At 41.9% G+C, this 27,334-nt stretch overlaps 4 protein-coding genes across 4 annotated transcripts in view; 2 read left to right on the top strand and 2 right to left on the bottom strand.

Annotated features, from left to right (window-relative positions):
• The first annotated feature begins 80 nt into the window (after positions 1-80).
• Positions 81-11,753, top strand: LOC110979832 (uncharacterized). Its single transcript, XM_022235938.2, has 5 exons — positions 81-330; positions 1,710-1,759; positions 8,452-8,617; positions 9,755-9,880; positions 9,997-11,753. The coding sequence occupies exons 1-5, from the start codon at positions 150-152 to the stop codon at positions 10,059-10,061; spliced, it is 588 nt and encodes a 195-aa protein (XP_022091630.1). The 5' UTR covers positions 81-149; the 3' UTR covers positions 10,062-11,753.
• Positions 1,320-6,654, bottom strand: LOC110979831 (uncharacterized). The gene is made up of 4 exons (XM_022235935.2): positions 6,543-6,654; positions 4,570-6,027; positions 4,179-4,353; positions 1,320-4,019 (listed from the first exon to the last, which is right to left on the bottom strand). The coding sequence occupies exons 1-4, from the start codon at positions 6,643-6,645 to the stop codon at positions 3,650-3,652; spliced, it is 2,106 nt and encodes a 701-aa protein (XP_022091627.2). The 5' UTR covers positions 6,646-6,654; the 3' UTR covers positions 1,320-3,649.
• Positions 11,754-12,698: 945 nt separating the features above from the next.
• On the bottom strand, positions 12,699-21,233 carry LOC110979784 (medium-chain acyl-CoA ligase ACSF2, mitochondrial-like). Its single transcript, XM_087132468.1, is given in 13 exon segments — positions 12,699-13,828; positions 14,361-14,471; positions 14,764-14,905; positions 15,009-15,159; positions 15,544-15,679; positions 15,789-15,957; positions 16,313-16,461; positions 16,694-16,789; positions 17,242-17,407; positions 17,679-17,797; positions 18,937-19,119; positions 19,917-20,091; positions 20,739-21,233. Coding segments are annotated over 13 exon segments (1,866 nt in total). The 5' UTR covers positions 20,894-21,233; the 3' UTR covers positions 12,699-13,714.
• pibf1 (progesterone immunomodulatory binding factor 1) overlaps positions 20,664-27,334 on the top strand; it is a 20,838-nt gene continuing 14,167 nt past the window's right edge. Inside the window, exons 1-3 of the mRNA XM_022235904.2 lie at positions 20,664-20,816; positions 23,431-23,874; positions 27,071-27,313. Of these exons, the coding sequence (XP_022091596.1) occupies positions 23,536-23,874; positions 27,071-27,313 (582 nt within the window). The 5' untranslated portion in view covers positions 20,664-20,816; positions 23,431-23,535. The remainder of the gene's footprint in view (positions 20,817-23,430; positions 23,875-27,070; positions 27,314-27,334) is intronic.

Here is a 27,334-nt window from a genome sequence, read left to right as displayed (position 1 = left end):
AAAAGTCGTCGATTTTCATCTCGCCACGATCTTCGCTGGTTGAATCTATAATGAGATGCGCATGGCTGATGCTAATGATGCGGACGCCCATGGATGCTACAGCATAGCTTGCTGGGCTATAAAAACGATGTGAAGACAAACGCCATTTCATGTCGGCGTTCTGGACGGTGCTTGCATCTGACGCTGCATGTGTCTTTGCGAAATATTTCACAGTGCCGGCGTACCTTACGCAGATTTGGGCACTGAGGATTTCTGAGTGGGTCTGCATTTACGGTGTATTTCCTGTTTTTCAGGCCACGATGGTTATTACGGTAAACATTCACGAAGCCGGTAAGTACTCTGGTGCTCTCACCAGGCATAGGCCATAGATTGTAGCTTCAGTTTTAGACAAACAGGTTAATATGCGATAGGTGTGGAAATGTTATTGCGGTGCCCGTCGATTTAACTAACACCCCAAATGAAGTTCTTTGTAGACAGTTTGCTTGTCATCCAATCAAAATCGCGTTTTTAGTCCATTTTCTTCTAGAAACCTTTCTAAGAAAGGGATAGATCCTTCTTTGTCAGTATGCCCGTCTGATTGAGTTGTCTGGTTACGTTAGATATTATATCCTGGTATATTTGACAATTTTAACTGGCGGAAAATTTGTATAATTTCGCAAGTTTATCTGCACGCTGGAGAATATCTTATTTATTTTATACAATTTTTTGGAATTCTTAAGTCAGAATCAGTCCAAGATATTGGTTACAAGATATCCTATTGTTGTAACCCCAAAACCTGGAGCTGTCGCTCATCGGGTTAAAAAATAAAAACATTCAGGCATATTTTTTCACTGAGATGCGAAGCATGTGTATGATCCAAACAGCTTTGCGTTTCAATAGCATGCCTCGGTAGTGTTAAGGAGACACAACGAAAAGATGGAGCCAGCTAGATTCTTTTATTGGAATGGCCAAGGAAGCAAGTATCCTAGCCTATTGGATTCAAGAATCTCCACTAAATGAGTCATCTCTCCAACCTAAACCGCGTCCCAGCGATCAAGCATTGTGCAGCTTACAAGGGAACAAAAGTGTAGGGTTTTTTTTACTAATGCGTTGAGGTACGAGATCGAATCCACCGTTCAGAGTTGACTGTATAGCTATGTACATAAATACTCAACCTTATTTACCCAATTTCATTTATTAACTCGTCAAATGCATTGGCACAGAAGATTTGCTCCCATGATGTTCTTATTGAAAGAGTGAAATTCAAAGAAGGTTATCCAAATGCAAATTTTAAATAGAAAAATGAAAAGACAAAGACAAATAATAGTAATCTCGTTACAATCACAAATAAGCATAATAAAAAAAATAAGGGAGACAGAGTTCGAAATAGAAAATAAACCATTGAGTTACCACGTTTTTAAACTGTAAGTGAAGATTCTGACTTCCAAATAATTGCAGTTTCTGTCTTACGTCACGTTTCATCCTTGTCTGTTTAATTTCTTTGGAATATACGATTTTACTATAGATTATTTTAAGATTACATATGTTGCGTGCATATTTTACTGTAGAGATTCTTAATGTTATTCTATGCTTTTCTAAATAATTATATCAACGAACGTCCCTTGCCACATGACACTATGCCCCTTGTGCCTTTCCGTATTCTAATGATCCATGTAATAATATAATTCATTTTGTTGCCTCCTTAATGCATATCCGTTGCCCGGCAACAGCGTTTAATGGCGACTACCGGCAACTGAACATCGCTCTTGACAACGGTCAGGTAGGGACGCGGAGTTTGCTAAGATAGATTTTTATATGAGCTATATTTATACAGATCTAATGATACACTCATCTCAAGGATGTAGTTTTACACATTCCTCAGCAAAGAAGCCAGATGTTCTGTCGTCACATCTAACATTAATTTTTATACATTGATCGCACAATCTTTCGTCATTTGGTTAATATCTATTCATGGCCAACTGTCAAAAAAAATGCTACGGTGTCATTTGACCTACTTAACTGTCACAAATTAATTACCTGATCCTTCATCGAGTCCACTTAGGGTCCCCAAAGAAAAGAAACGTTCCACTGAAATAGCCTAGAGTCCAGTGGCGTATTCTCATCTTGGGTCTGGTGGGGGGGGCGCAAAATGGAATTTCCTAAATCTGACTATCCATTTTTTTTCAGCAGTGATAGAATCTGCTAAACCACCATCCCATACAAGGTGTAGTGCTGTTTCTAGAATGATATAGCTTTCAATTCCCAAAATATAAATAGAACGAGCAGCATGTCTCCAGGGTCAAATGGTTGTTCCCCCTCCACCGATACAAGGGTCAAGAACAACTCAGTCAAACTTCCCAGTAATAAAACTAATTTAGCACTACACCGCGTCGTCAGCAATTTCAAATGTTGGTAAATGTAAAAAGAGTACAAGCCTTTCTTATTGATAAAACTTTAAACGGTATGCAGCGGGCAAATTTAAGTTAGTACGATGAAGAATAATCATTCTAGAAGTATACCTTTCTCCTGGTTATCGTTATATTGTAAATATGTTTATTTACCCCAGATATATTTCACTTGATCAAGTCTGGTTACATATTGATTTACTTAATTAACCAACGCTGTAAGAGTGTTTTCCTGATGGGATTGTATGTAATATAGCGCTCGTTCCTTCTGTATGATTTTTGTGCTAAATATATACCCCGTATAGTTTCACCGTGACTATAAGAGGACAGGGCTTGGAATTTGGCAAACTGTGCGTCCCTTTTATGTCTTGAGTTAGTTTTGAGTCAAGGCGTGCGTGGCATCCAATCACGGATGCTAAGCTGCTAGCATCGAGAGCAAGTTGCGCAGCTTTGCCACCGGCCACCGACCTGTGATATTATCCGGGGTACCACGTGCGCCTTGAACATAGGCTAGTCTTGAGTAAGATATCAATGCAGCATCAATTCAGTGCACATCAATGCATCATCAACACGCTACAACCATATGATCATTCAGAAAAATAGTGACTGTACACAGACGAGGGATTGGCACGCGGATAACTTTTATCATCAAAGAGATTTTCCCTTATTAAGGGTTGAAAAACGTAGATTCACAAAACGTAGGCCTAATATTTACGTCATTGAAAGGTCGAGATCGGAAAGGTGCATTCAGCTTCGGATTTAAGGCCAAAATGCCTGTTTTTCATGAGTAATAATATTATGTACATGTTAAGTATTCTTACATATTTGGTTGGGTCTCTGCCTGTCTAAATTTCTCATGTAAGTAGGCAGCTATTTAAACAAGCGTTGCGAAATTATCGTTAAGCTTCCATTAATTAAAAGCCGAATTGTAAAAGCCGAATCTGATTCTTTTGTCTTACGTACGTGCATGCTACAGGTGTTAATAATCAGCCCCAATAATTACTGTTTTGCGCTATTCTTTGCTAGAGTTGAAGGCCTGTTCATACTCCGCTCGAAAGTAACCGTCAGATCAAATATTCGCGTTGAGAATTCGTGGAAGTTGAAAACATTTCAACTTAAGCGACGTCAAATTCGCTTCGCTTTCGCATTAACGCAAAGTACGAACCGGACAATTAGCAAGAATAGGTAAGGCTTTGGAAACGTGTTTTCCAGAGTGTTAAATGCAAATCTGAAAATTGAAAGTGCCATATTTTTCCATGTCGTGTTCACGCCTGTAAGGCCATGTAGGTGTGTCTCACTCCTTGTTCCCTGTCTCTTGGCCCTCTGTCGAGGCCACTATTTAAAGACTGTTCGTACGTCGAGGCTGGTTTGTCTCTACGGATCTCTGAGGAATCCTCCTCGAAATTGAACGGCACTCGCTGTGCGATACCTGACGGACGTACCCCCTCTAGCGTTGTTGGAGCCTCGCTTGGGATCGCCCGTGTCTCTTCGGAAGGGCGTGGGATGTCTGGTAAGGAGGAATAAATGCTGTCAACGACATTGCGTTGATGTCGTTGCGCACCCTGTAGCGTTCCACTACGTACATTGAAGCGCATCCCAGCTGCATGGGTAAAGTTCTTTCTTCGGCACCTGCGGCTACAATTAAAGAAAAAATATGCATTATAAATTTTGGTTCACAATTTGTGAAATATTAGCCGTGGAAGGTTCTGGAGGACTGCAACAAGATGCAAGACATCATAAACGGAGCAGTGGAAGAAACCAACAAGCGACTTAAAATGTGACAAATCCACATACCGGACACACTGGACGGCGTAACACGTTGCCAGCAGTGCCACAATAACAGACAGAACGGAACAACACACAACGAGCACAACATTGGCGTCGGTGGTAAACGGTTTGCTTGGGGCGCCCTCATACGGGTTGCCAAGAGTGTCTCCATCTGATTCGACCCACTTGGTGACCAAGGCTGCTAGGATAATAATATTAGAAATTGACATTGAATTCCCAATTAATTTGGATTCTAATGACACACATTGATTACATGTATGTACATGTACATTGTGCGACTCGAATTCGTGTTGTGAGTAATGATTCTGCAGGTGATTGCAACCTCATTTTTTAGGTTAATTTATTATTACGTGTATTATCTTTTTCTTTTGTTTCATTTTGTTACTGAAGCGCATACCCAGTGTGTTTGCAACTGCTGCTGTTGTTAAACTTTGTGTTGTCGATATCCTAGTCGATGCGTCTACGTCGATGCCACCACCTTCTGATCTTGGTGTGGTTGCTCCGGCAGCGGGCGTACAACTAAGCGACTCGAGAAGCACGCCGGCTGGATATGCACTGACTATGTTACTTCCGACGTAAGTCAGGACCACTGACGAGAAATGGGTTCCGGTTGGCGAGGCACCTACGGCCCACAAGTCGTCCCTCAGCACTGGGTCCGACCACTCAATGGCACAGTATCGATGGGTTTCATCCTGGAGACGTCCAGGGGCGTCCGGTAGAATCAATGCCACCTCAAGACCGTTGATCAGGATGTCGGACTCACCGTCGCATGGGTAGACAATGGTAAGGGGCGAGGACATGGCGATGTTGGCAAGGCCATTTTTGGCTGTTTGTACAACCGCGTTGCTGTGACTTACTCGCTGGTACACGGCCTCAGAGGCATACTGCTCTACAGGAATACACAGCACACAGGCTGACGACTTTGGGCTGGCAATGTACTGCACGACCAGTACCGCTCTGCTGGAAGTTAACAACACGGCTTTCTTGTCGTACATACTGTAATCATACCATCTTGGAGTGCCTGGGGTTACCTGGCTCAAGTGGTTGTCCTGGAACGTCAGCGTTGTATTCTGGTGTGGGGCTAGGATCCTCCAGGTGAAGATGGAACTGCTTGGACCCCAGTGGGCAAGGACGAACCTGCGGCCCCATGTTGCGACAGGAGGCAGCTGCTCTACCAGATAGAAACAGTAGTTGAAAAACCCTGTAACATCAGAGCAGTCGTTTCCAGCCACCAGTGACACCGGATGGGAAGACGTGACCTTGGAGCCTGTCAAGTCATTCATGCTCCTTATTTGGGCTGACTCAGCCCGGTTTAGCACAAATTGGACGCGTTCCCCAGCACGGCGTTGTCTATTGTTGAATGTTGCCGACGCGCTGAGTTCTACTATCACTTGCGTGTCGTCGCGTGTTGCAGTGACGACAAACTGGGAATAGTGTCGGGCGTCTTGATTCCCGCCATACATTGTCGAGTGAGTCTGGAACGTCAGGACAAAGTAATCTGTCCCTAAGCCATCGGTTGGAATCGCTAAAAAGCCTTCGGTGTGGAAACGGGGACCGTGTTGCTCCAGGAGGCACTTCACGCTGACGTCAGAACTGGCTTTTATGACGACAGCACCGCCAAAGAATCCGGAACCCCTGGCGATTGAATCAACAGTCAGATTGAGCACCATCGACTCGCGAGAGCCAATAGCCACGCTGTGCCTGATGTGGTCGACGGGATGGGAGACATTGACGACTGTCAGTCCAACGGCATCGCTCGTCACTATGACAAACGGGAATAAGTTGTCGGTTATCTCCTCAGCGGGGCTTGGTATGGCGAAGATAAATTCACGGCCTTTGCTGTCTACTGGAGCTCCTTCAAATATAAGAACCAAGGAAATAATAAGCGTTCATGTTTTTTGCCAATTTAAAAACAAACGGAAACTCTACAAGTCATTTTGATTAAACAGACATTAGATGAAACTGTTGATATGACTGTTGAGTGTGACAAATGTATTTGGAATCACACCTAGTGAGTGATCTATCGCCCTGTAAATTTTGTCGAGGTTTTGGCTCCCGCAATTTTTGACGAGTAGTTCAAAAATGTAAAAGAGCCGACGGAAATCTGGCCAAAATTTCTTTTCTAGGATTTCCTGAGAACCAATTTTGTACTGGAAGCCTGCATTTCACCTTTCAAGCAGAACTTGTCTTGGGAATGTAGAACAGAACCTAGCTTTTTTGTGTTGTTCTTCAATTACTGAAGAACAACACAAAAACGATGTAGGTTTTTATATCAAGCGATCCGGAACTCGAAAAATCTGGAACTAGGAAAACAACCGTAGTAAAACGGGAAATAGGGAAACTGCAGAGCCCACAAGTGTCGATACGAACCTTCTCTGCAGCCAGTTCCAGCCGTACCTTCGCCTGTGCCGTACGCGTACCCACCAAACCAGAGCAATACGAACACACTCCACCGCAAAGCCATGTTGGACATGAAATGGAAACAGCTACAAAATGACGCAATTTCTACTTTGTCAGTTCTTTTTCAATATCAGTTGTGTCCTTAAAATAAATGTGCTTGCATGATATTTTACTTTCGACGCTAAAAAATACAAGTATATGTACTATTGTACTGCATTTGGATACGGGACTCTCTGTCAGTACGTGAGCGAGTTGCACTTTGCACGTAATCAGGTTTCGTTACATGGCTGTATTCACTAACTGCAGTGGAAAGAGCTCCAGCCAGTGTTGAATGAGAATGGATGTTTCTGATATGAAGAAAAACGCATACCACCTTTGTACCTAGAGGTTTAGAAGCCTCCAAAGTAATTTATGCGAACCAATTTGCCTTGTATAGGGCATTGTTTGGACGCTTTATTAGATTAAATAAATTTTAATTGGAATCAAAACCCTTTGACCTTAAACAGTTGAGTATGACAACGTTTCCTTTCAAAAGTAAAAATAGCGATCGTTTGTTCTTTTCTTTGTCCTGAAATGAGTCGTTTTTAGTTTTACCTTCGGCAAAATGAGGGCTGCATAATGAATCACTGCACACCTATGTGGCGTGGGTAAAACTTCTGCTCTAGCAATGATTTAAGGTATGCACTGTGTAGTTTGTTCGTAGGCACAAGCTGATATGGTTCCAACATCATCAATAATATTCACGAGAGAGCAAAGACGCATCGTCCAAGTCTTAATATTTGAGAGAGAAAAAAGGCCACGGTGATACCTTGGGACAGCAGTCATGCAACCTCATTATGGGTGGAGACTGGCAGTCCCTGCAACCACTCAGCCTAGTCATAAGGCCTCTGGTGCTGGACCGAGTTACGAATTTGAAAGTTTGACGCTTGCGCCCGTTTTATGGGGGTAATGTTAACAACATGTTTGAAAAAAGAAATATCGGTTCTGGGTCAAATTCTACGAAACCAATGGAATAAGGCCTTGGTGAAGATATATAGGCCTATTATGTGCAAGAAGAAAGGGAAGTTTGTGAAGGAAAGTGTTTTCGGACCTAGTAAATAACCCGTCAGACTTGTCCTAGTTTCGACAGAGGTGTCGGGCCTATGTGATTCACGCGGATCATGAGGGACCGCGATCAGTGATCAGACGTTGGTTCACTGAAGCCAGAATCCGCCTAATGAATGGAGTGAACCAAATAGCCTTGTAGATTTGCTATAACAAGCAATTGAAGTTTCAAACCCCCCCCCACCTCCGGGTGCAGGCTATTTCCATAAATATACTGATCCGACAATGAATGATCAGGAGAAGGGTAGCAGTGGTGTATCAAAGGGGAGGGAACCAGTTTCCCTCCCCGCTCAGATATTTTGTCAATTCCTATTATTATTGATTTGATTTACAAGAAGCTGTAAGTGTCGCATTTTAAGAAATGGAATTAATACCTTTCTTTGGTGGTGGGGGAGAGGATTCTCGTATAGATGAAATATGTGGACGGGCATTTTCAGAATAAATATCCCCTAGCCCAAGTTTATACGCCAATAGCGGGCAGCATATACACCGCCTCCAGAAAACAGTGTACATAATTTTACCTTCTTGTATGTTCGACTGCACCCGTCATGCTTCGCCTCTTTCTTTGGAAAGTTAAAATATGTGGAGACGTTCCACATAACCTCATATAATCTGAAATAAATGAAACGAAATAAGAAAACTGGCTATAATTAGTTTTTATCCTTCCTCATCACATCAGGCACACTATTTGAGAAACCTTGGCGGTTCTTTCTCTTTATCAAAACATTACCCCGTTGTTGACACCTACTAATCTGTTTCTTTTTTGTCTGTTCAGAGCCCCTGTGAGAAGGACAACACAGGCACGTCTACCATGCACAAGGCGGCCGCTAACGGACATCTGGAGTGTCTACAGCTGCTTTCCCAGCGCGGCGGTGAGTTGACCCAGCCGGACATCACCGGCTGCACGCCGCTGCACGCCGCGGCCAGGAACGGTCACCTCAGTGAGTATGGATTCTCTTGGCTAAAATTTGGCTGTCCGGCTTGTGGCTACGGTCCTCATTGTATCCAGCATCCAGTAAATGGAAAGTGAAAAGAGGAAATAAAAGCACTGCATGATAATGGGCTGAACAGGAAAGGGAAGTCAGAAAAACTCACATAGTGGGCTTTTTGTGCACTTCTCCATTTGGCCTCGCCGATCGATCACGTTAAAAAAAAAGAAATTCTCACTAGACCATCCCGGATAAATTTCTTTACTTCCCCTATACATGTATATTCTCGGCAATCCCCCTTTTTATAACAGCAACTTAAACAGGGTGACGATTGCAATTGGAACTGTCACAATGATGGTAATTACAAGTATCAGAATTATCCTAAAAGTCGCAGTGATCAGGATCAATGATGAACACGTGCAAGTCATATACTGCCGAGTGGTCGTAACATCATACGTGAAAAGTCTAATATTATGTACGGGCCTGATTAGTTTAGTGGTAAAAATGCATATCCCTGGCACATTTGTGACTCAACTACAACCATAAACCACTCAGATGATCAGTTAAATGAGGAGCGGAGCATGGGGGAAATCTCCGATAAAGGAACAAAGATAAACGAATATTACTCAGGTATAAGGTTGATGTCAATAGTATTTTGTTAATAGCGTAAATTAGTCAGCAGAAACTGCCGGAAGGAGGGCCTAAAGCACTAGATACATGTCCAAACACCTTTGCATTTATTAACGGAAGATGTAATCGAGAGTGGATCCAAGACAACATTGGGGGGGCTATATGAGGAGGAGGAAAGTATTTCGAAATTTCTATTTGTAACTTTTTGTGGTCTTTGTCACCTGCATGTTGCCGAAGGTGTGAGGCTAAATTTTGGGGCTTTTATACGCTTTAGGAAGGAAGGAAATGGAAGAGTCCCCCTATAGTCTTTCTATCACCTTTTTTTCCCATTAGAAATGTTCCTTTTGAGAGGTGGCTTCAATCTGTTGCCCCCGGATCGGCCAGGAGTCAAAGTTTACAACATCAGCCAGTGCCGTCAAAATGTCATCCCGCGTTCACCCACTTTTCACTTTCCTCTTTCAATTCTCTCGTTATGCTATTGTGAATTTCAACTCTTCACTCGCCGTTTTCATCTTGCAGAGACCGTGAAGTGGCTTGTGGAGGCCGGCATTGACATAAACTTGCAGTCCCAAAAGGGGAAGACAGCAAGGGACGTGGCCAAAGCAGCCGGCTACTTCGAGGTGGCCAAATTCCTCAAAGAGGCCGGTAAGAAGAAATCACTATTTTTCACTTCAAAACTTACATTACTCTCTAAGTTTGTTCTTTCTGGTTGGAGCAACTCTTGCAGAAACAAGCTACAATTATCTTTTTTCTGTCCGTAGGACGAGAGAAATTTGATTGGGAGAAAGCCGACAAATATGGAAAGTTGAACTTCGTGACCCGCTAAGCAGTATGCCATCAGCGCGGCCCTAGCTGTTATGCCGTCATTTCAAGTAAACTGTTCATGTTGGGTAGGATTGCTACACGGGAACAACTGTTGATCACCTTGTTTGCACTTTTCGGTGCTTTTCGATAACCAAGCAATAACAGTCAGAACCAAAGAACGGGTCGGTAATGGTGTCAGCCCTCGAACAAACTCTTGAGTTGCCCATACACAAATGGAAAAATCAGGAAGGTCTGGAATTTTAGGGGGGAAATGTATAAATAACGGAGATCAGTGGTTGCCCTCCACCGTGACTGTCACAAATGCACATTACGCGCACACATTTGACTGCTTTGGTTTCGGTCAGGTAAGGGTAGCACAAGATTTTAAGCCCAGTACAAGATACTCGCCTATAATGATTGCAGGCCTAGACATAATGTCCTGGAAATAGCATAGGAACCTGTCCGGTAAATTTTCCACGTAGGCCCTATATCGGTTCAGTATCACGTATGTGTATTCACCACACCGCGCACAAAGCAGCTGAAGTATAATTATACAGGCTTCATAATTCAGTAACCCCGCCTTTTACATGCTGAGTATACATGAATTTAGGATTTCCGGGAACTTGCAGAATTGAATTTTGTCCTAAATGACTTTGTCTGTGTGGGATGTTTCATCCCCCCTTTGTGACTGGCGAACTCTATGACGTTGTGGAATCCTGCCCAGTAAAAAAAAAATGGGTGCAAATTTCGAATGGGTTGCATGGGGCAACCTCGACCTGGTGACGCGCCGTGCGTGTGGCGTGTACCAAAGACTCTTGGGACGAGGTTGTGCCAGTATGATGTATGCTACTCGAACAGATCCTATGAATTCGCTTTATTTTGGGATCAAGGACGGTGAGAGTGGAGAAGAAAGGGAAACCGGTGGAGCTATGAGTCAAAATTAGTTGTATGGGAAAATTGGCAGTTTCGATATCGATTTTATTTTTTGTTACATCAGTTTTGGAAAATATTTACGGTTGCTGTTTTATCAATAGTTGATTCAGTGTTAAACATCATTTAATTTATACATCCGAGTCCGCTCAAAGCCGAACCTTTTCTTATATTCTGTGTATAATGAAATCCCTCAGAAACACAACAGGTGCATTTTGGACACTAAAATAAACATACTATGCAGGGTTCTCACAAGAAAATATACCATGCAGGGTTCTCACAAGAAAATATACTATTTCTTCCCGTGATGTCAGAGTAGAAAGTATTGTACTGAGCAGAGTCTTAAATCCGTATCAAAAGAGCTTCAGTGGTTGAAAAGCGTATATGTAAAATAAAGATGTATCTGCATTTAAAGAAAGAGATTCTGAAAGGTTATTTTGGAATATCTTCTAAGTGCAAGTAAAAAGCACGCCATCAAGGAGTCGCCGGTTGTAGGTTCTGGATTTATGTAACTCACAAAATATCCTCATAATTGTGCAATAATATTTGCAGTCCACTCGAGAACGACGGCTGTTACATGTCTGCTAATAATGTGTCTCTTAAGTTAAAATGTACACTACGCACCACATTTTCGTCACCTCTTGAACTGCGTGTGATTTGATCGTTGCCGTACCCTAAAACGTGGCGCAGCCCCAAATGTGGCGCACTTGGAGTTTTCGTCTGTAGTTTCTCTTTCGTCTCTACTTCAGATTTCATTATAAGTGAAACTCCATCCAACCCCAAATATTCTGATTCAAATATCTCGATTTTATTCACCCGCTACAAAATTCCGATGAAATTTTATTTTGGCTCGATTTCCTGATTTTTTTTTCTGAAGTGCCAAATAAACTCTTTTAAAATGCTCCCAAAATGCAAACAGAATTTTCTAACAGTCTTGTGATTAGGTGTCTCAGTGGAGGTAATAAAAATTTAGTATAATCTATTAATTTTAAAAAAGTTTTTAATGTTTACGTGGGGTGAGTTTTTTCTTCCAGTGCGTCACGATAGGGAACACTCAGCTGAATTCTTTCCCAATTTCCGGACGTCGCCGTCTCTGAGTTTCGGACCAAATTCCACGACACTGAAATTGTTCACAAAGATTGAACAGCAGGCATTATGAAGTCTATAGTAGGCCCTAGCTGCATTCAACTAAATGAATTTGAATTTTTTTTCAACAAGAGTTTTGGCAACACTGTATGAGAAAACCCAAGTGAAAGTTGAAGTGTGCCACTTTGAATATGGTTGCTGACAATGTTTAATAGAAACAACCTCAACAGAATCCAAAAAGCACACATTAAAAAAGCGGTAGAATCGTGACAAGTCTTAATGTAGCAGTGAATCAATCTGTGACAATCTGCGGGTGATTCACAATAGCGCGCCTCCGACAGTTTGCAATGCGTTGGCTAACGCGGGAAATCTGTCGACCCCATTGATCTCCATTATCTTTCCAAACATTGGGTCGACAGATTCCGTGCATTGCGAATGGTCAACGCGTTGCAAACTCTTGGAGGCGCGCTATTGTGAAACGCCCGTATTATACAAAAAAAAGATATAATGGTGTATAATGCGTAATTTGACCCCGTTTTGACTTGAAGATCATGCATCCTCATAGTGGATCAGATCAGTGACCCCGACGGAGTTCATGAAAGAGGTTGTGTGACTCTGGTAACATGATACACGAGCGCGAGTAAGGTAAATGTAGTGCGTCTTGATCCCGTATACCACGATTGTTTAACAGACTGATGTTTCAGAAAGACACAGGATAAATTGAAGAACAAAGTGTTGGTATCAACTTGTATTTGCAGGTAGAATATTTTTAATAAAAACAAAATAATTACGTAAAATTGAGTTAGTGATGAATATTTATAATATATAAAAGTATTTAGAATCAGGTGGTACTATAATTAATGAGCATAGTTAACAGAACTCTCAAAACAATACTTTCAAGGGTGTTTATTAAAGAACTGTAAATTCAAGGAAAGGTCCAAATGATTATGAGTCAATCAGTAACCAGTTTCCTAATGCTTTCGTTATCCTGCAGACCAATGAATCAGTGAAAATGAGTATGCCTTTATGGAACTCAATAATTTTATGTGAATACCATCCAAAAGTAATTTACGTTTGATCCTCAAATATGACATTTTTTTTAGTCAAACCCATACAAAAATGTAATCATACAATAAAATAAAACTCTTAATGAGGCTTCAATCGTCCCATGTTACAACTGTCGTCGTTCGTAGGTAGATAATGAACGCTTAAAGGGACCGGTACATAATAAACAATTATGTACATGTATTTACTCCAGGCAAAGAAACACCTGATAGATCTGAATTACAGCAGCTGCTGAGGTATGACTGATAACACTCTCATTTACAGCGTTTGTTTTAATTGGTCCCAAAGCTGAGTTGAGACCATCTGCATGCCGACTTTTAAAGTGTAACTCCATTTCCTTATATACGGAAACATCAATTTGTCCGATGCAAGGCCTAAGGTTAGAGTATTCACATTCGTTTTCTTGCTAAACGTTTGGAAATCCCTCGTTTCATGATCTAGGGATCCAGTTTCGAATATGATTTCAAGGCGTGTGTAAAAGTTTGCTTGGTAATATTATCATTTTTCGACTCCTCAGACCTTTTAGAATTTTTGGAGAGAGATTTTACGTTGCAAGTTGTCTCCTTGTCCTTATTGAAGTCCATAACCTAGGTGCTACATAATTCTCTTCATCTCGTCCCGCATCTTGAACTTTTGCACTTTGCCGGATATGGTCAGTGGGAACTGAGACACAAAGTGAATCATCTTTGGGATTTTGAAGTGAGCTATCTGCGGTGGAAGATACCAGAATCGGTATGCTTCATTGATTGGTCAGAACTCTGGTGAACTAAAGCTTAAATATCACTCTGTCTGGACAAATTTTGTCTTGTGGTTTGTCAATTTATATCACTTTACATTCTAATTTATTCTTGCATTACGTTACTGACAGGTTTCACTTACTATTTTAGAACTTGTGTTGCACTATTTAGTTGCAAAGCGAAACTAAAAACAATTCTCGGATAAACAAAACAAGGAAGCGTATATGTATACTGGGCTTATCCAAGCAAACACACCAACATCAATCCAGCATAATGCCTGACTATCGAAGAGGCCAAGTTAAGCTTGTCAGATCGTGTCGTTACGTGTGATAACTAAAAAGATACAATACGTCAACATTATCTGGCTGTGGCCACAAATAATACAAGTATATATTGGAAATCGATCAAGCCACAAGGTGGTGATTTGCATAGGCCAGTGCATGTGTTGTCCTAAATCATTGCCGAGTAACTCGATTGTCATCATAATTACAAAGTTCACTGACCTCTCCTTTGCAGAATTGCTTGATTTCTCCTTCCGTTGCTGTTTGTCCTTCCTTCAGCTTCACCCAGGCACACACAATCTCACCAAGACGCTCATCTGGAACACCGATTACCTGAAAAAAAACAAACACTGCGAGCCATTCGGCCTGTATTAGACCCATCAGCACTGCAGATTGGATGTTTGGAGGGGTTTGCACGTCTCCCACAATCGGCCGCTTGTATTCAGGAGGCAACATGACGGTCCTCATTTCAGCACGTTACGAAAGAGATATATCCTCTCGTTTTCCTCTTCCTTTTAATTACAAACTTGTGCAACCTTCTCGCTCCAAGTGTGCTCATTGTGAAATACTCTAACTAAATGAAGATGCAACACGACATTTCCAGGTAAAGACTGTTAATTGATACCTGGACATCGTTGATTTTTGGATGTTTGTACAGAAAGTTCTCGATCTCCACTGGATAGATGTTCTCCCCTCCTCTAATGATGACGTCTTTGCTGCGTCCCACAATGGACACATAGCCCTCGTCATTCATCACAGCAATATCCCTGGAGAAGAAAAAAGTCCCGACTATAGCTACGCCAATAAGGAGAGGTGACCACATGGAGTGCACGGTAACAGATACACCAGTTTGATAGGACAGGCACTCACCCTGTGTGGAACCATCTCACGGCATCGATAACTTCATCAGTCTTCTCGTTATTCCAGTAGCCGATCATGGTGGTGTATCCTCGACTGCAGAGCTCACCGGACGTGTTGCGAGGCACAATTTCCCCAGTTTGCGGATCGATAATCTTCAACTGTTGCAAAAATGCAGCGTCCACGAGTAAGTAATGTAAGTAAGCAAATGGATTTTCACATACAAGTTAAACCCCACTCTTATATTTTCATTCTTATGTTCACGGTGGAGCCAAATGCTCTTAATAAATGCGTGAAGCGCTGAGTACTACCACCTAAAACTCACATTGGTCGAGTCAATTATTGTTGATATACCCTTGCGAATATCAAACAATGAAAAGTCGGGTAGAATGAAGTTCACGGAACATTGAAAAGAGGATTCCTAAAAATAATTAAATATTTCAGAAAAATAATTAAATACTTCAGTCACCGTAGATCTCCGCCTTTAATATACCATGAGCTTCATACTTATAACTGACGTCTTTAAAACAAATCAAGGAAGGATTATCCTTACCTCAGTATGGGGCTGCTTTCCCCACAGTGCCAACCCTCTTATCGACAGGATCATCCCGTCGAGTTTGACAGATAATTGGAGATACCTCTGTTAAGCCATAGCAGATGTGTAAGCAAGAGTGCAATCGGCTCTAGGCTGTCAGCAAATTCAGCACTCTACATCATCCAACAATGCTCTTTGCTTGAATAATATAGCTAAACCTGCCAAAACTAGCATCCGTGTACATATCACAAGCTTACAGTGATATTCTTCATGTTGAGGCGGGTCATGCACTGTTTCACTGTTTCAACAGGACAAGGCGAACCACCCAGAATGCCCGTAGAAAGACTTGAAAAGTCACACTCGGGCAGCCTAGGATGATTCAGGTAGTCAATGAACATGGTTGGTGTGCCGTAGAGGGATGTACATCTGTGGAACAAACAGAAATTGGCCCACAGACCACCGTGAAGAAGAGGGCGACTGTGGCCACCTCCATTGTGTGCACATTACCGTTTTCTCTCCGAATACAACATGGCCCTTTAAGGATGAAGTTTTTAAGCATGCTTTTACGTCCGAGAATAGGTTGCTATTTAAAAAGATAAACAACAAATTTATAAACCTACCAAACCAGGTGAGAGAAAGAGAGAGAAGAGCCCCAGGAAAGCAGTTTATCTCTCTGCAGAAATCTCTGTTTCATGATTGTCAAGGAAACCAGCTAGTTCTTCAATCATTTCTCCCTGAATGCAATTGGTGAATGCAATTAATTGCCATTCTGAAGGCTAACCTCTCTTCGGAGACTGCCTGGAGGGCTGCCTTGGCGTCAAACCCAGGTGAAGGGAAAACACAAGTAGCCCCATGCACCAGTCCACAGAGCGAGGAACAAACCGTGCCGAAAGTGTGGAACAGTGGCACGGGAACACAAATACGGTGGTGCTATTGCAAACAAGAAGAAAGTAATTTCAACTACATGTGAAACCAAAATTCAAGCACATGTGTACACGTAACTCGACGTAATTGGATGGAAAAGTTTCATTACCACCATGTTTAGCAATCAATCTTTTTTTCTGTCATGTTTTGATTTTCTCAAATTGTAATCATGCCAGTTTGCAAAACAAAAATGTGAGAAATCTTTACTTTCAGTTAATTTCCTTTTTTATTAATTTACCTCTTCGTGATAGCCCATCGTATGTCCTATATTAAATGCATTGTTGATAACATTATGATGCGTCAATGTGGCGCCTTTAGGAAAACCTGTGGTACCCTGTAATTGAAAACAAATAGTTATGTGCTGTATTAAACTAACGATTTGTGCTGTAAGAAACAGCTCCCACATTTTCAGAAATGACCGTGTTTGCCACCACCGTTTTTTTCGCTTTAAAGTAAACTTCAGTCATGAAACTCAAATGGGAACTTTTTCTTTTCGACGTGAAATTCAGATGAACGGCAACAAGCATTGCATTAATTCCAAGCAGACGCGATCAATGTCGATGTCCGATCAATAGGCACTGCAGACTCCGGTAAACCAAAGCTGCCTCGTTTTGAATGTGGTTGAAAATGTCTGCTGAAGTGTTTCCCCGCTGATTTCAACGTGCTGCATTACGCTACATCGGGCGCGACCAGTTCGACTACCGGTATCTAGAAGGAATGGTGATCAATTCAAGAGCATGGTGAAATGTTGGCAAAGAGTGGCATTTCACCTTTGCTCTCACTCACCGAGGTAAACATTATATTGATGGGCTCATCAAACTGTGTCCTTTTCCCATAGCCGTCCCTCAGTTCCTCCTCAGTGCTGCCGCCCATGTGATACAGGTCATTGAAGTTGAACGTCCCAGGCAAATTGTCCTCGCCCCTGAAGATGACGGATCGTAAAGCTGGAAGTCTGTATTGAGATAAAAGGGTTGTAAAAGTGGCAGAACTGCAGAATCTAAAGACTCTAAAATCTGCCCTGTCTTGATTTCCATGCGTAACCCCGTAGTGTGAGTAGGCCTAGGTAATTTTATTTTCAGCATAGAATGATGCAATAATAACTGGTACGTTTGGACGCTATTCGTCAATAGAGCTGGAGATACTCACAGGTAAGCTTTAACTTGAAATAATCCTGTCATGTTATACTTTGTTTTGAAACATAAAAAAATAACTTATATACATACTTGGCACTTTTGAGTTGTCCTGGCTTGTCATTTTCAAGTTCGGGACAGACTTCGGGAAGCATTGCATAGTAGTCTAATGTCCGGAAAGTTTTGTCGCATACGACGGCTTTACATTCAGACTAAACATGGAAAAATATGACTTCGAAAGTTATTTGCCTACGTGCACATGAGCAAGGAATTAAATTTGATATAGAAATATAAATCCCTAAATCTTACTATACTTCAGGAGTACATCCCTGTCAATTGCAAGCCATACTTTCTTTGTACTCATTACTGAAATCGTAACACAAGTAACAGGAGAAATGTTTGAGAGTGGTATCGTTGTACTTAACACATGCATATACGTAGGTCTCATGTCGAGGACCCAGACTCTTGATAATGGAATGTTCAAATTGCATTTTACCGGTATTGGATTAATAGCATCTGAAGGAATGAACCTTGCAAAATAATACAATTTTGCTTTTTAGCTTTACACATTGTTAATCTATCCTCGGTCCATCCCAAAGAATATCCTGCCGGCGTGTGGCAAGGGTCTTGTTTTCCCGTTGCAAAATATACTGTGTCCCGTAAGTTTCATGACAACATGAGCTGCATTTCGTCACCTCTGGAACTGCATGTTATTTGCTGTGACGGTTAATGGAAAAAGCATCAACAGAATTGATCTGCGAACATTTGGAAATCAGTGATCGTAACAAGCCTGGATGCAGCAGTGACCATGACTTATTGACAATCTCTTTATCCGCGACATTCCCCTCGAGAAAAATGCCGGCAGCTCCGCAGCAAAAGAAAATCAATTTCGAGTCTGCGTCAGTGGTGGAAGTATGTTATTCTATTTGAAAGGCCAGGAGTCGGGAGCATACCAGAAGTAGCGTGCAGAAAGGCAAAATGCAAGAGGCTTGGAAATTTAATATCAAAGACAGAAAATTGGGAGTAGTGGCGAATCCAGTGCCCCCTTTAGTTTCGAAATAGATTCTTATTATTTAGGCAGTAAATGACAATAACACCTTCGCTGGATGTTTAACGCCATGTTAGTTCAGCCAAAATCTGCAAAATTCCGAGAGTCTTCAAAAATTGTAAACTATTGTTAGATTTGGGGTGTTTGATTTTAAGAAAGCTACGCCCATTTTTTTCAAACGTATACCTCATAGAGCTATTTCACGGACGCATCAATCAGATCCATCATCCACCTTCCTTGAAGGTAACAGATTTGCAACCTCGAGGAAAAATAACAAAACACAAGACTGATTCAAAATCCTACCATTTTGAGAGCATACTCCAGCTCATGCACTCGGTATACGGGATTTACGCTGACCATGATGGCACCAATGCGTGACGTGGCAAACTGTGTGAGCACCCATTCTAGAGTTGAAGGCCCCCATATACCAACTCGGTCTCCCTTCTTAATGCCAACAGCTAGAAGTCCAAGCGCAATCTTTTCAGTCTGATACAGGTGTGGAAAGGGAGAAGGAATTCAACAAAATGAATGCTACTCAACTTCAACTCAAACATTTTCAAGTTCCAATCAAAGGATTGACTTGCTCAATTTTTGCCTACTAGGCCCTCTATATACAAAATGATGTGCATGTACGTATTTTTATGACTGTGTATGTCGGATTGACAGAATCCATACAGTTTCACGATATTGTTAACACTTGGCTTCAAACATTATGATAACTATCAATGAGTCTTATTGCTGTGCAAAGTAAAACAAACTCAACAGAACACAATAAAGTGGCTTTGCAATGAAAGCGCATTTGGCATGTGACACGGCGTCACCGTTACCGATTTCAAGTTTTGGTTCTTCCGTAGCAGTTCTATGCACGCGGGATCCCCGTTTATTCCTTAATGGACCGTGCCATGGTTTTTATCTGCAAGGTTCAAGGTACAAGGTGGTGGCATCTTTTCGCCAAATTCCGGCCATTCAGAGGCCCAACACTGAATTGCATAATCAACCAAAAATAAACCAGCCTTTGATGACTTTGTTTTACTAAAAGGTTAGGCTGGTAAAAAAACACTCCCTTTGAAATGTTTTTAGAATATGTCATTTTGAAAAACAAATCCTGTACTGTAGCGACAGCTATGAAGAAAGTTATACAACGATATATACAACTGCGCATGTGTACTCTTTCCTGCAAACACTAGGCACCAAAAAAAGTTTGATCTCTCCAAATACAGTTCGACGTTCAAAACACGAACCACGTGTGTTACTGACGAAATTTATCGGGAGCACATTCTCACCTCCTCTCGAAAGTCTTCGAAGGTTCTTCGTATTCCATCTTTGAGGAACACATGCGCGTCCCTGTCAGGGAATTTCTCAGTGGTTTCATCCATGAACTGCCCAATGGTCTTGCCAATTAGTGGCGTGGAACCCACATTGTAGAAGTAACTCAACCTAATATTGGAGCTTACGGAGCTTCAATAAACGACAGATTAATTTGAGAAAAAAGTCAATTTCAACAAGTATGGGTGACAAAATTCATGATTGTTAAAAGTCTCGGCTGCCAGTGAGTTGTTTTGAATATGCATGCAAGATTGTGCAATCTGCACTTAACCTGCTTCGCATTTAATCGAAAATCTTTCTTCATTTCTGAAACTCCCTCCGGGTTCGATGTCAGTAGCCGCGCACGTCAATTCTTACGATGCAGAAGGAACCACTCCATTAAAAGAAAAAAATGACACATGAATTGCAGACAATGTAGAGAGTGGTATCACGCCTTTGTGTTCAATGTCAATATGAATTTGGTGCATGAGAGACGCCCTACAAGGCCGTTAATGTTACCGTGTAATTCGACCACCAGAGTTAGAAGCCATTACCGTGGTGGCACAACGCTCGTGGACAGGATACGCGCGCGTTACATGCCTCCTCGACCAATAGGGTGTCTTGATTTGCCAAATGCACGCGCGCGTCAAGTTGAAGAATGTGCGTGTGAGTGCGGTGCCACCGCAGTTATGGCGTCCAATCGGATTAGTGTATACATGCGGCAAAGAGCAAGTGCCGATCGGTAATTCAATGTGGCTGCCACGCCACCTCATGGTTGGATCGACAAATGCTGACCCTACCTGCTCCAGAAGCGTTGATGTAAAGCATCTGGTCGTCTCCGTTGAAGCCTTACATGTCGGCATACGAAGCTTCTCAGAGTAATCTCTTTCAGTACACTTTGAGTCCATACACTGCTCAGTCCAAACCTCCAAACCATTCGCATTGCACACACCATCTTGTGGATTTTGGGACTTTTAATTAATCAACAAAAGCAAACTTGACATCTATAATCATGCCGTCGCTTCAACCAACAACATAGAACCCTACGCAAAGCTAGCTATCGCAGGTTTTTTCAGTGACCAGTATAATGTCGAAAAGGCTGGTTTGCATGATTTTTCGCTTACTAGTTCACGGAGTTAGGCAGCGCTAGCGGTCAGTGCAAAAAAACTCAAGTTGAATAGACTTAATGGCAACTTGAAGTCGTTAGAATGGTAGTCGTGTTTTGTCCGTGAACTTTAGTTAAAGTGTATCGGCGTGGTAATGGTTGTGACATAATCGGCCAAGTTTTGCGAGTTAGTGACAAGACTAACATCCATGCACAAAGTTAGAATGGTGTGTTATGCACAACGTGGATGGCAGTGATCGTTGCGCGTGGGAATCAAATTTGTTAGCGACTTGGAAGCAAGTCTACATGTCCATATTTGATGACTTTTACGAGTAATTCCATTTTCAAGGTGAGGGGAGCCAAGTTTTTCGTGTGTGCTCCTTCCGAATTTAGTCTCATCATACAACGGAGCCAGCAATGCATTTGCGCGCCCTCGCACGTTGTCTCAATTAACCTTGCTTCAAGGTCAGAGCGAACAAAATCCAGAAAGTTGTCGGGAACCATCTGGAACTAATAAATAAAAGTAAACCCAGGAACCTGTGTTATCAAAGAACGTCTAACTTGATAAAAACCACAGGTCTGTGCAAACTAAAACCATGTTTTTAATTTCACTTAAGTAATTGTACAATATTTTCATTTTTTAACCCATCTGTCGTCTCCTTTTTATACTTTCAATTTTTAGAAGTATTGCAGATCAACGAAAAATGAACCATTAACCACCATAAACTAAACTACACGACATCGCCGATTTCATCTTGCTAGATTTTTGCTCAACTTTTACGAGTTATTTTCGATGCCTAACGTATGACTGGTGTAAAACTCTACGTAGGCCAATCTATATTCCTGCACACAAACCGCAATGGATTTTTTATACGACCCTCCAAAATGCGCCTTAATTTATGTCTTAGTTAACTTTATTTTGTTGATTATTATGTTGTTAAGTATTTCCATATTCATAAGAAAAGTGGGATGGCCTCCCAGGCAAGAATTGGCACTGATTTGTGCACGAAAAATATCCTGCATTTTTTTAAAATTTCGCTACCTAATTTTCTCAGAATTGCTTTCAGTGACTATATTATTGGTTCATAAACTGACTAGAAAAACCTGTGTATGCACTAAACTGTGTCTTCCCTCAATGACATCACCAAAAAAGAGCCATTGGTTGTTAAAGAAAGTAAGGAGAAAATTTTAGATATTCAAGAAAGTGCACTTTTCAACGTATTTATCAAATAGTGACGTCGACTAATTTTCACACAAGAGAATATACATTTGCAGAAAACTTGTATGAAGGAAAAATTCATTGCAGCTACATAGTTTGTGATACAAGGGGCTTATGATTTACAATGAAAGGTTCCTTAATCGGGACAGATTGTAGAAATATATCTCCATGAATCAATCAATTGTGACTTTTCTCTTCCAAGTTGGGGTAGGCTATTTCAGTTGCAAAAACCTTTTATATTGCACAGTGGCAGTGGCTACCCCTGGGCTTAGAGATTTGTTAACTACTATGTTGGGGGTGTTTTGGGGATGGGAAGGGACAATTTCTTTTAATGAGGTGGCTAAAACTAGTGAAATTGCACACAAGCTGCCTTTTCATGCTTAGGGTCGCCAGGTGGCGCTATTCAAATTTTCTGCCAGATTTTGTGCTGTTTTCTAGGGGCGCGTATTTATTGCAGTGGAACCGACTGCGCATCTTTTCTTTTATGAGAAACTCCGGTGATGTCAGCTTCCATATTATCCCATGTTGACTACCATGGCCTTCGATCGTGGGCGTAAATCTGGGGGGTGGGGCTATCAAATCATCCCCTGGCAAGTCATCCCATCAAAAAAAAAATTCCCCTCTCGCCCCCCCCCTTCCGGTTTGACGCTGCTTTCAATCACTGATCTCTATTATACTGGCAATACACAAATACTATAGTGTGGTGCATTCTCTTAGGCATTAGCCTAATGTACAGAATGCGCCACATTATTTGCGCATGGGCACCAGAGCTACATGGATGTAATGCGCCCTCTCTTGCTTGGCGGTGGGTTCGTGCCACGGTCCCCTACAATTTTAAACTTCCTGGAACCAAAACAAAGCATCCTAGCAGGTGAATCGCTTTTCAATGCGCACTGAATCACCAGACCATTCTACGTCTTATAAACAAGACAGTTTTATATGGAGCTAGATTGAAGAGGCTTAGATATTAAAGGATCAGACGTATCTGAAGCAGAGGGCTGGCTTGAAAGGAGCTAGACCAGGGCCTGAGAATCTCCCCGAGGCCGATACTGCTGGAGACTAAGCCAAGGTTTTAAAAATTCCAATACAGAAATCTAGTGTGGTACCCGTAATTCATTTTGTTTTCGCATGCTCTTTTGAATACATGAATGGGGGGTTTTTTGCCTAGGATACCAGACGTACATAAACTTCAAGGCGCGGTGCACAAAATACGCGTATACGTGCCCTTTGAAAGGAATCGCCAACTGACACAAACTTGTGATAAACTAAAGCCATGGAAACCCGAGATATCTCCAGCACATTGAGTGAACTGGAGACAGGTGACATCAGCACCTCTCTTGCCACCGATTTGTCGATATCGGTGGAGGATGAATCGGAAAGCGACCGGCGGCGAAATCGACATGATCGAAAAGGTTTCCATCAGAAACAGCAGAGCAAGATCACCAAACAGCTGATCGAGCGTAAGCAGATGATACATGATCTGCAGTTGTTGAAAATCGAACTGTCTCAGAAGAACTTGATCATCGACAACCTGAAAGCAGAACAAGTTAGCAAAGTCGAGGAACTGGAGGAGAGGCTTGCTGATGCAGCTCATCAAAAACAAATTTTGCAGGTAGTCTTAACTTACAACTCACAAGTTCATCTGTTCAATGAAGTTACAGTTACTTCGAGAACTCACAGAGTTAGTGACTTAGAGTTCTCGAAGTAACAGTGGGTAGGCCCAGGTCTACTTCCTGAACAGTAAGGCACTACTCTGTTGGCCTTACTGATTCCTGACAATTGATGGTTATGTATGCAACAGCATTTTGAAAAGTGCCCAGCAACTATATCTCGTTTAGATTATGTATGGGGACGTCAGGGAAATCTGTGGTCAGGGAAACACTAATGCCGATGCGTGTGGATTGTTACGTGTGTTGCATTAGTTCCCTGACCACAGATTTCCCTGACGTCTCCATCTGTCTATACATAATCTAAACGAGAGTAGTCGGAATTATAGGGACTGGTATCCAAAGCAACATAAACGTTCGTTACACGAATATGCTGCACCTGTTTTTGTCACGTGACGTACGGCCACAGAGAAAGCAGATGTGTTTGGATTGTTAAGGGGTGAGAGGTGAGGATGGTAGAAAACAACCTCATTTTTTGCCAATGATACAGGTAAAACGCTACAAAATAAACTTTAGCCTGGTGGTTCCATATGTCAGCGGATATCAGAAAACTCGACGGTTTGCCAACTCGACTTAGGACAACTCGACCATTGAGACAACTTGACTGTTTGCCTAGTCGTCCGTTAGGACAACTCGACTTTGACAGAGAGACAACTCAACTAGTGAGATCTCTACACATAATACAGTCATTTTTCCAGTTCCAGATCGCAAAAATTATTCAGTTAGATTGCAGCTACAAAAAATCCTCAAATTTCAGTGAAATATGGTCACCATCCACCTTCTGCGCTAGAGATGCTACCAAATTAATTTCAAATTTTAAACTTTTAATTTGGACGTACAGGATCGACGAAAGTGGTAACGCTTTTTCTCGTTCTGGATCAGTTTCTGGAAAGTAACCATGTGAGAGGCAAATCTGTTTTCAGCCAGAACCATTGTAAAAGCTTATTTTCTAATTAAAAATTCCTCAATTTAGAAAACTTGGTTCATAAATAAGAATTCCAACAAATTAAAAAAAAGTGAATCTTTATGTTTAAAAAGTGAATGCTTATTTCAAGCAATCCAGAACTACATGTAGGTATACTGGCTGGGTCAGCGTGGGTGCAAGATTGATTGATAGCGCAAAGATCGACTTAGTATGGCCGTACGAGCTACCATTTTTATAATACCTCAGAAATTAGGCTTCTCTATCCACTACGTGAAATTCTATACCATTATTAAGGCATAGTATTTCACACCATGGCCTCAGCAGATGACAGGGTTGAGTGGACAGTGTCCCAATGGACGACTTGTCTCTCCCTTTTACGCATGGACAGTCGAGTTGTCTCAACGGTCAAGTTGTCCGGACCCCTAGGTTAGCTATTATCATTATTATAGGGTCTTTAGAAAGAGCAAACGGAGGTTTTCTCTTGTGTGATTGTTGGGCACTTTTCAAAATGCCGTTGCGTAAAGAACTACACTGTATCAATTGTCAGGAAACAGTTCAGTTCAGTTACTGTTTAGGAAGTAGCCCAAGCCCAGCCTATTTGACTGTAAACGTTCTGAATCAGTCCCTTTTTCTGAGCTTATTTATTAGATTCAGTTGAAAACTGATGATTGTTCCCACTTTTTGGAGGTGGGAAACAAAGTGTATATTTTGCCAGCATGCGGTTGCACCATATGGCTCATCTTTCTATTGGCACAGAATCAAGTGTTACTCAATGCGACTTTGACTTGCCAGGCATGGTGTGCATAGGGACCCAGTGACACAGCATACGTGTACACTGGACTGGTGGACAGCGCACGTCGGCTGTCCTAACCAGGACGGTGCATGGCCGTGACGGCGATGCAACATGCGTGATTGTGCAGCACACAGTCCGCGGTGCACAGGGGCCTTGGTTGTACCGATGATCAGTTGCTACTCTGCCATGGTGGGAGACAGTCCCTCCTCTTTTTTAATGTGAAGAAAAGTATGTTTATATATAACGGGTTTGCCCTTACCCAACGTATATTAATAAGCACTGTATGCTCAGTGCTTGTCCGAGAGCTTGCAAAAAAACCTCACAAGCTTACTCGGGTGGGACTCGAACCCACGACCTCCTGCTTACTAGTGTAGATGTCTTAACCACTCGACCACCGAGCTTGCCGGGGTCGGCTGGCCGGTCCGAGTCAAATGAAGCAGCGGGTACCGTGAACTATTTTCAAGATGTGGATGATATAATTAACATCTCCCCAACGCAAAATACATCTTGAAAATAGTTCGTAAGCTTGTGAGGTTTTTTCGCAAGCTCTCGGACAAGCACTGAGCATACAGTGCTTATTAATATACGTTGGGTAAGGGCAAACCTGTTATATATAATTAACATCTCCCCAACGCAAAAATACATCTTGAAAAAGAAAAGTATGGGCAATGTTACTGTAAAGTGCAAGCGTATTCATTAAACATTATCATTCAACTTGTTTCAATCAAGAATTTGTCCCAGTGGTCAAGTTTCTGTTCATTTGAGGCACAGAAGGGTTGTGTTGTCCTACCAGCCAAGCTCTTTCAATGGTCCCAACAGCTAGAAGATTATCCTTTCATTGTTTAATATTGATTCCCACAATACATTGCAGGATATTCTATTTCAGGGGAAACAAAGTCAGATTTAGCACTAGGCCTGAATGCCATCTCATGAATATAAAAGAAATTTCAACAGTACCAGCATATCAGGACCATCACTTGGTCGTACATGTATATCCACTTCCTAGAGAAAAAATAACTAAATTAATCTGGCCAAAATTTACATGCAGGTTTGGGAAATAGTTCCATACATGTCATTTTTTTCTAATAGCTGATTTACCACTGCAGTGAAAAACTAGTGAAGTCCTTATATGGAACTCAGACCTAGGTTTTTTTACTAATAAAGAGAACTTGGTGGATCTTTAATATTAGTGGGTCTTGGTGATTACTCACTGGTGAGTTGTGTAGTGTCTAAAATTTAGGATTCTTGTCATAGAGTTATACTTTATGGCATTATTATTCAACTCTTGAAGAATAAAGGCATGAATCACATTGTAACTGTGTTAGTGACAGACAAATTCTGCTGGTTTTGATGATGGTAGAATATATTGAATAATGTGCATAGGTAATAATGCCATATTAATTTGTCTTATTTTATTTACCAGGCCAAGTTGGAGGCCCAGCTCAACATCCACAAACAGGATTCCAGACAGCGGCAGCAGCGTCTCCAGTCAGAACTGGACGCCATCGTCAAACGGCAACAGCAGCTGGAGAGGACTAACGCCCAGCTGCAGAGGCGAGCCGGTGACGTGCGCAGCGTCCTGCGGGACCTGGAGTTGAGCGAGACGGACTACATCGAGCTGAGGGCACTCTCTGAGGAGGAGCTGTCACTGCGGGATTACGTCGCTGTAAGTGCTACAAAAAACTCT

This window comes from Acanthaster planci, linkage group LG02 (assembly GCF_054643075.1).
Source record: "Acanthaster planci isolate LZ-2023a linkage group LG02, COTS_SCS, whole genome shotgun sequence".
Classification (NCBI taxonomy): domain Eukaryota; kingdom Metazoa; phylum Echinodermata; class Asteroidea; order Valvatida; family Acanthasteridae; genus Acanthaster; species Acanthaster planci.
The sequence above is the reverse complement of the archived record's forward strand: the minus strand, read 5'-3'. Positions and strand labels throughout refer to the sequence as shown.

Bases quoted from the DNA above. Each gene is read 5' to 3' on its own strand.
- LOC110979832 (XM_022235938.2), top strand. From the start codon at position 150: ATGTCGGCGTTCTGGACGGTGCTTGCATCTGACGCTGCATGTGTCTTT. The intron at 331-1,709 runs GTAAGTACTCTG...GCCCGGCAACAG, and splicing joins GGTAAACATTCACGAAGCCG to CGTTTAATGGCGACTACCGG. The intron at 8,618-9,754 runs GTGAGTATGGAT...TTCATCTTGCAG, and splicing joins GGCCAGGAACGGTCACCTCA to AGACCGTGAAGTGGCTTGTG.
- LOC110979831 (XM_022235935.2), bottom strand. From the start codon at position 6,645: ATGTCCAACATGGCTTTGCGGTGGAGTGTGTTCGTATTGCTCTGGTTT. The intron at 4,354-4,569 runs GTATGCGCTTCA...TTATTATCCTAG, and splicing joins AGCAGTTGCAAACACACTGG to CAGCCTTGGTCACCAAGTGG. The intron at 4,020-4,178 runs GTATGTGGATTT...CTTTAATTGTAG, and splicing joins TACGCCGTCCAGTGTGTCCG to CCGCAGGTGCCGAAGAAAGA.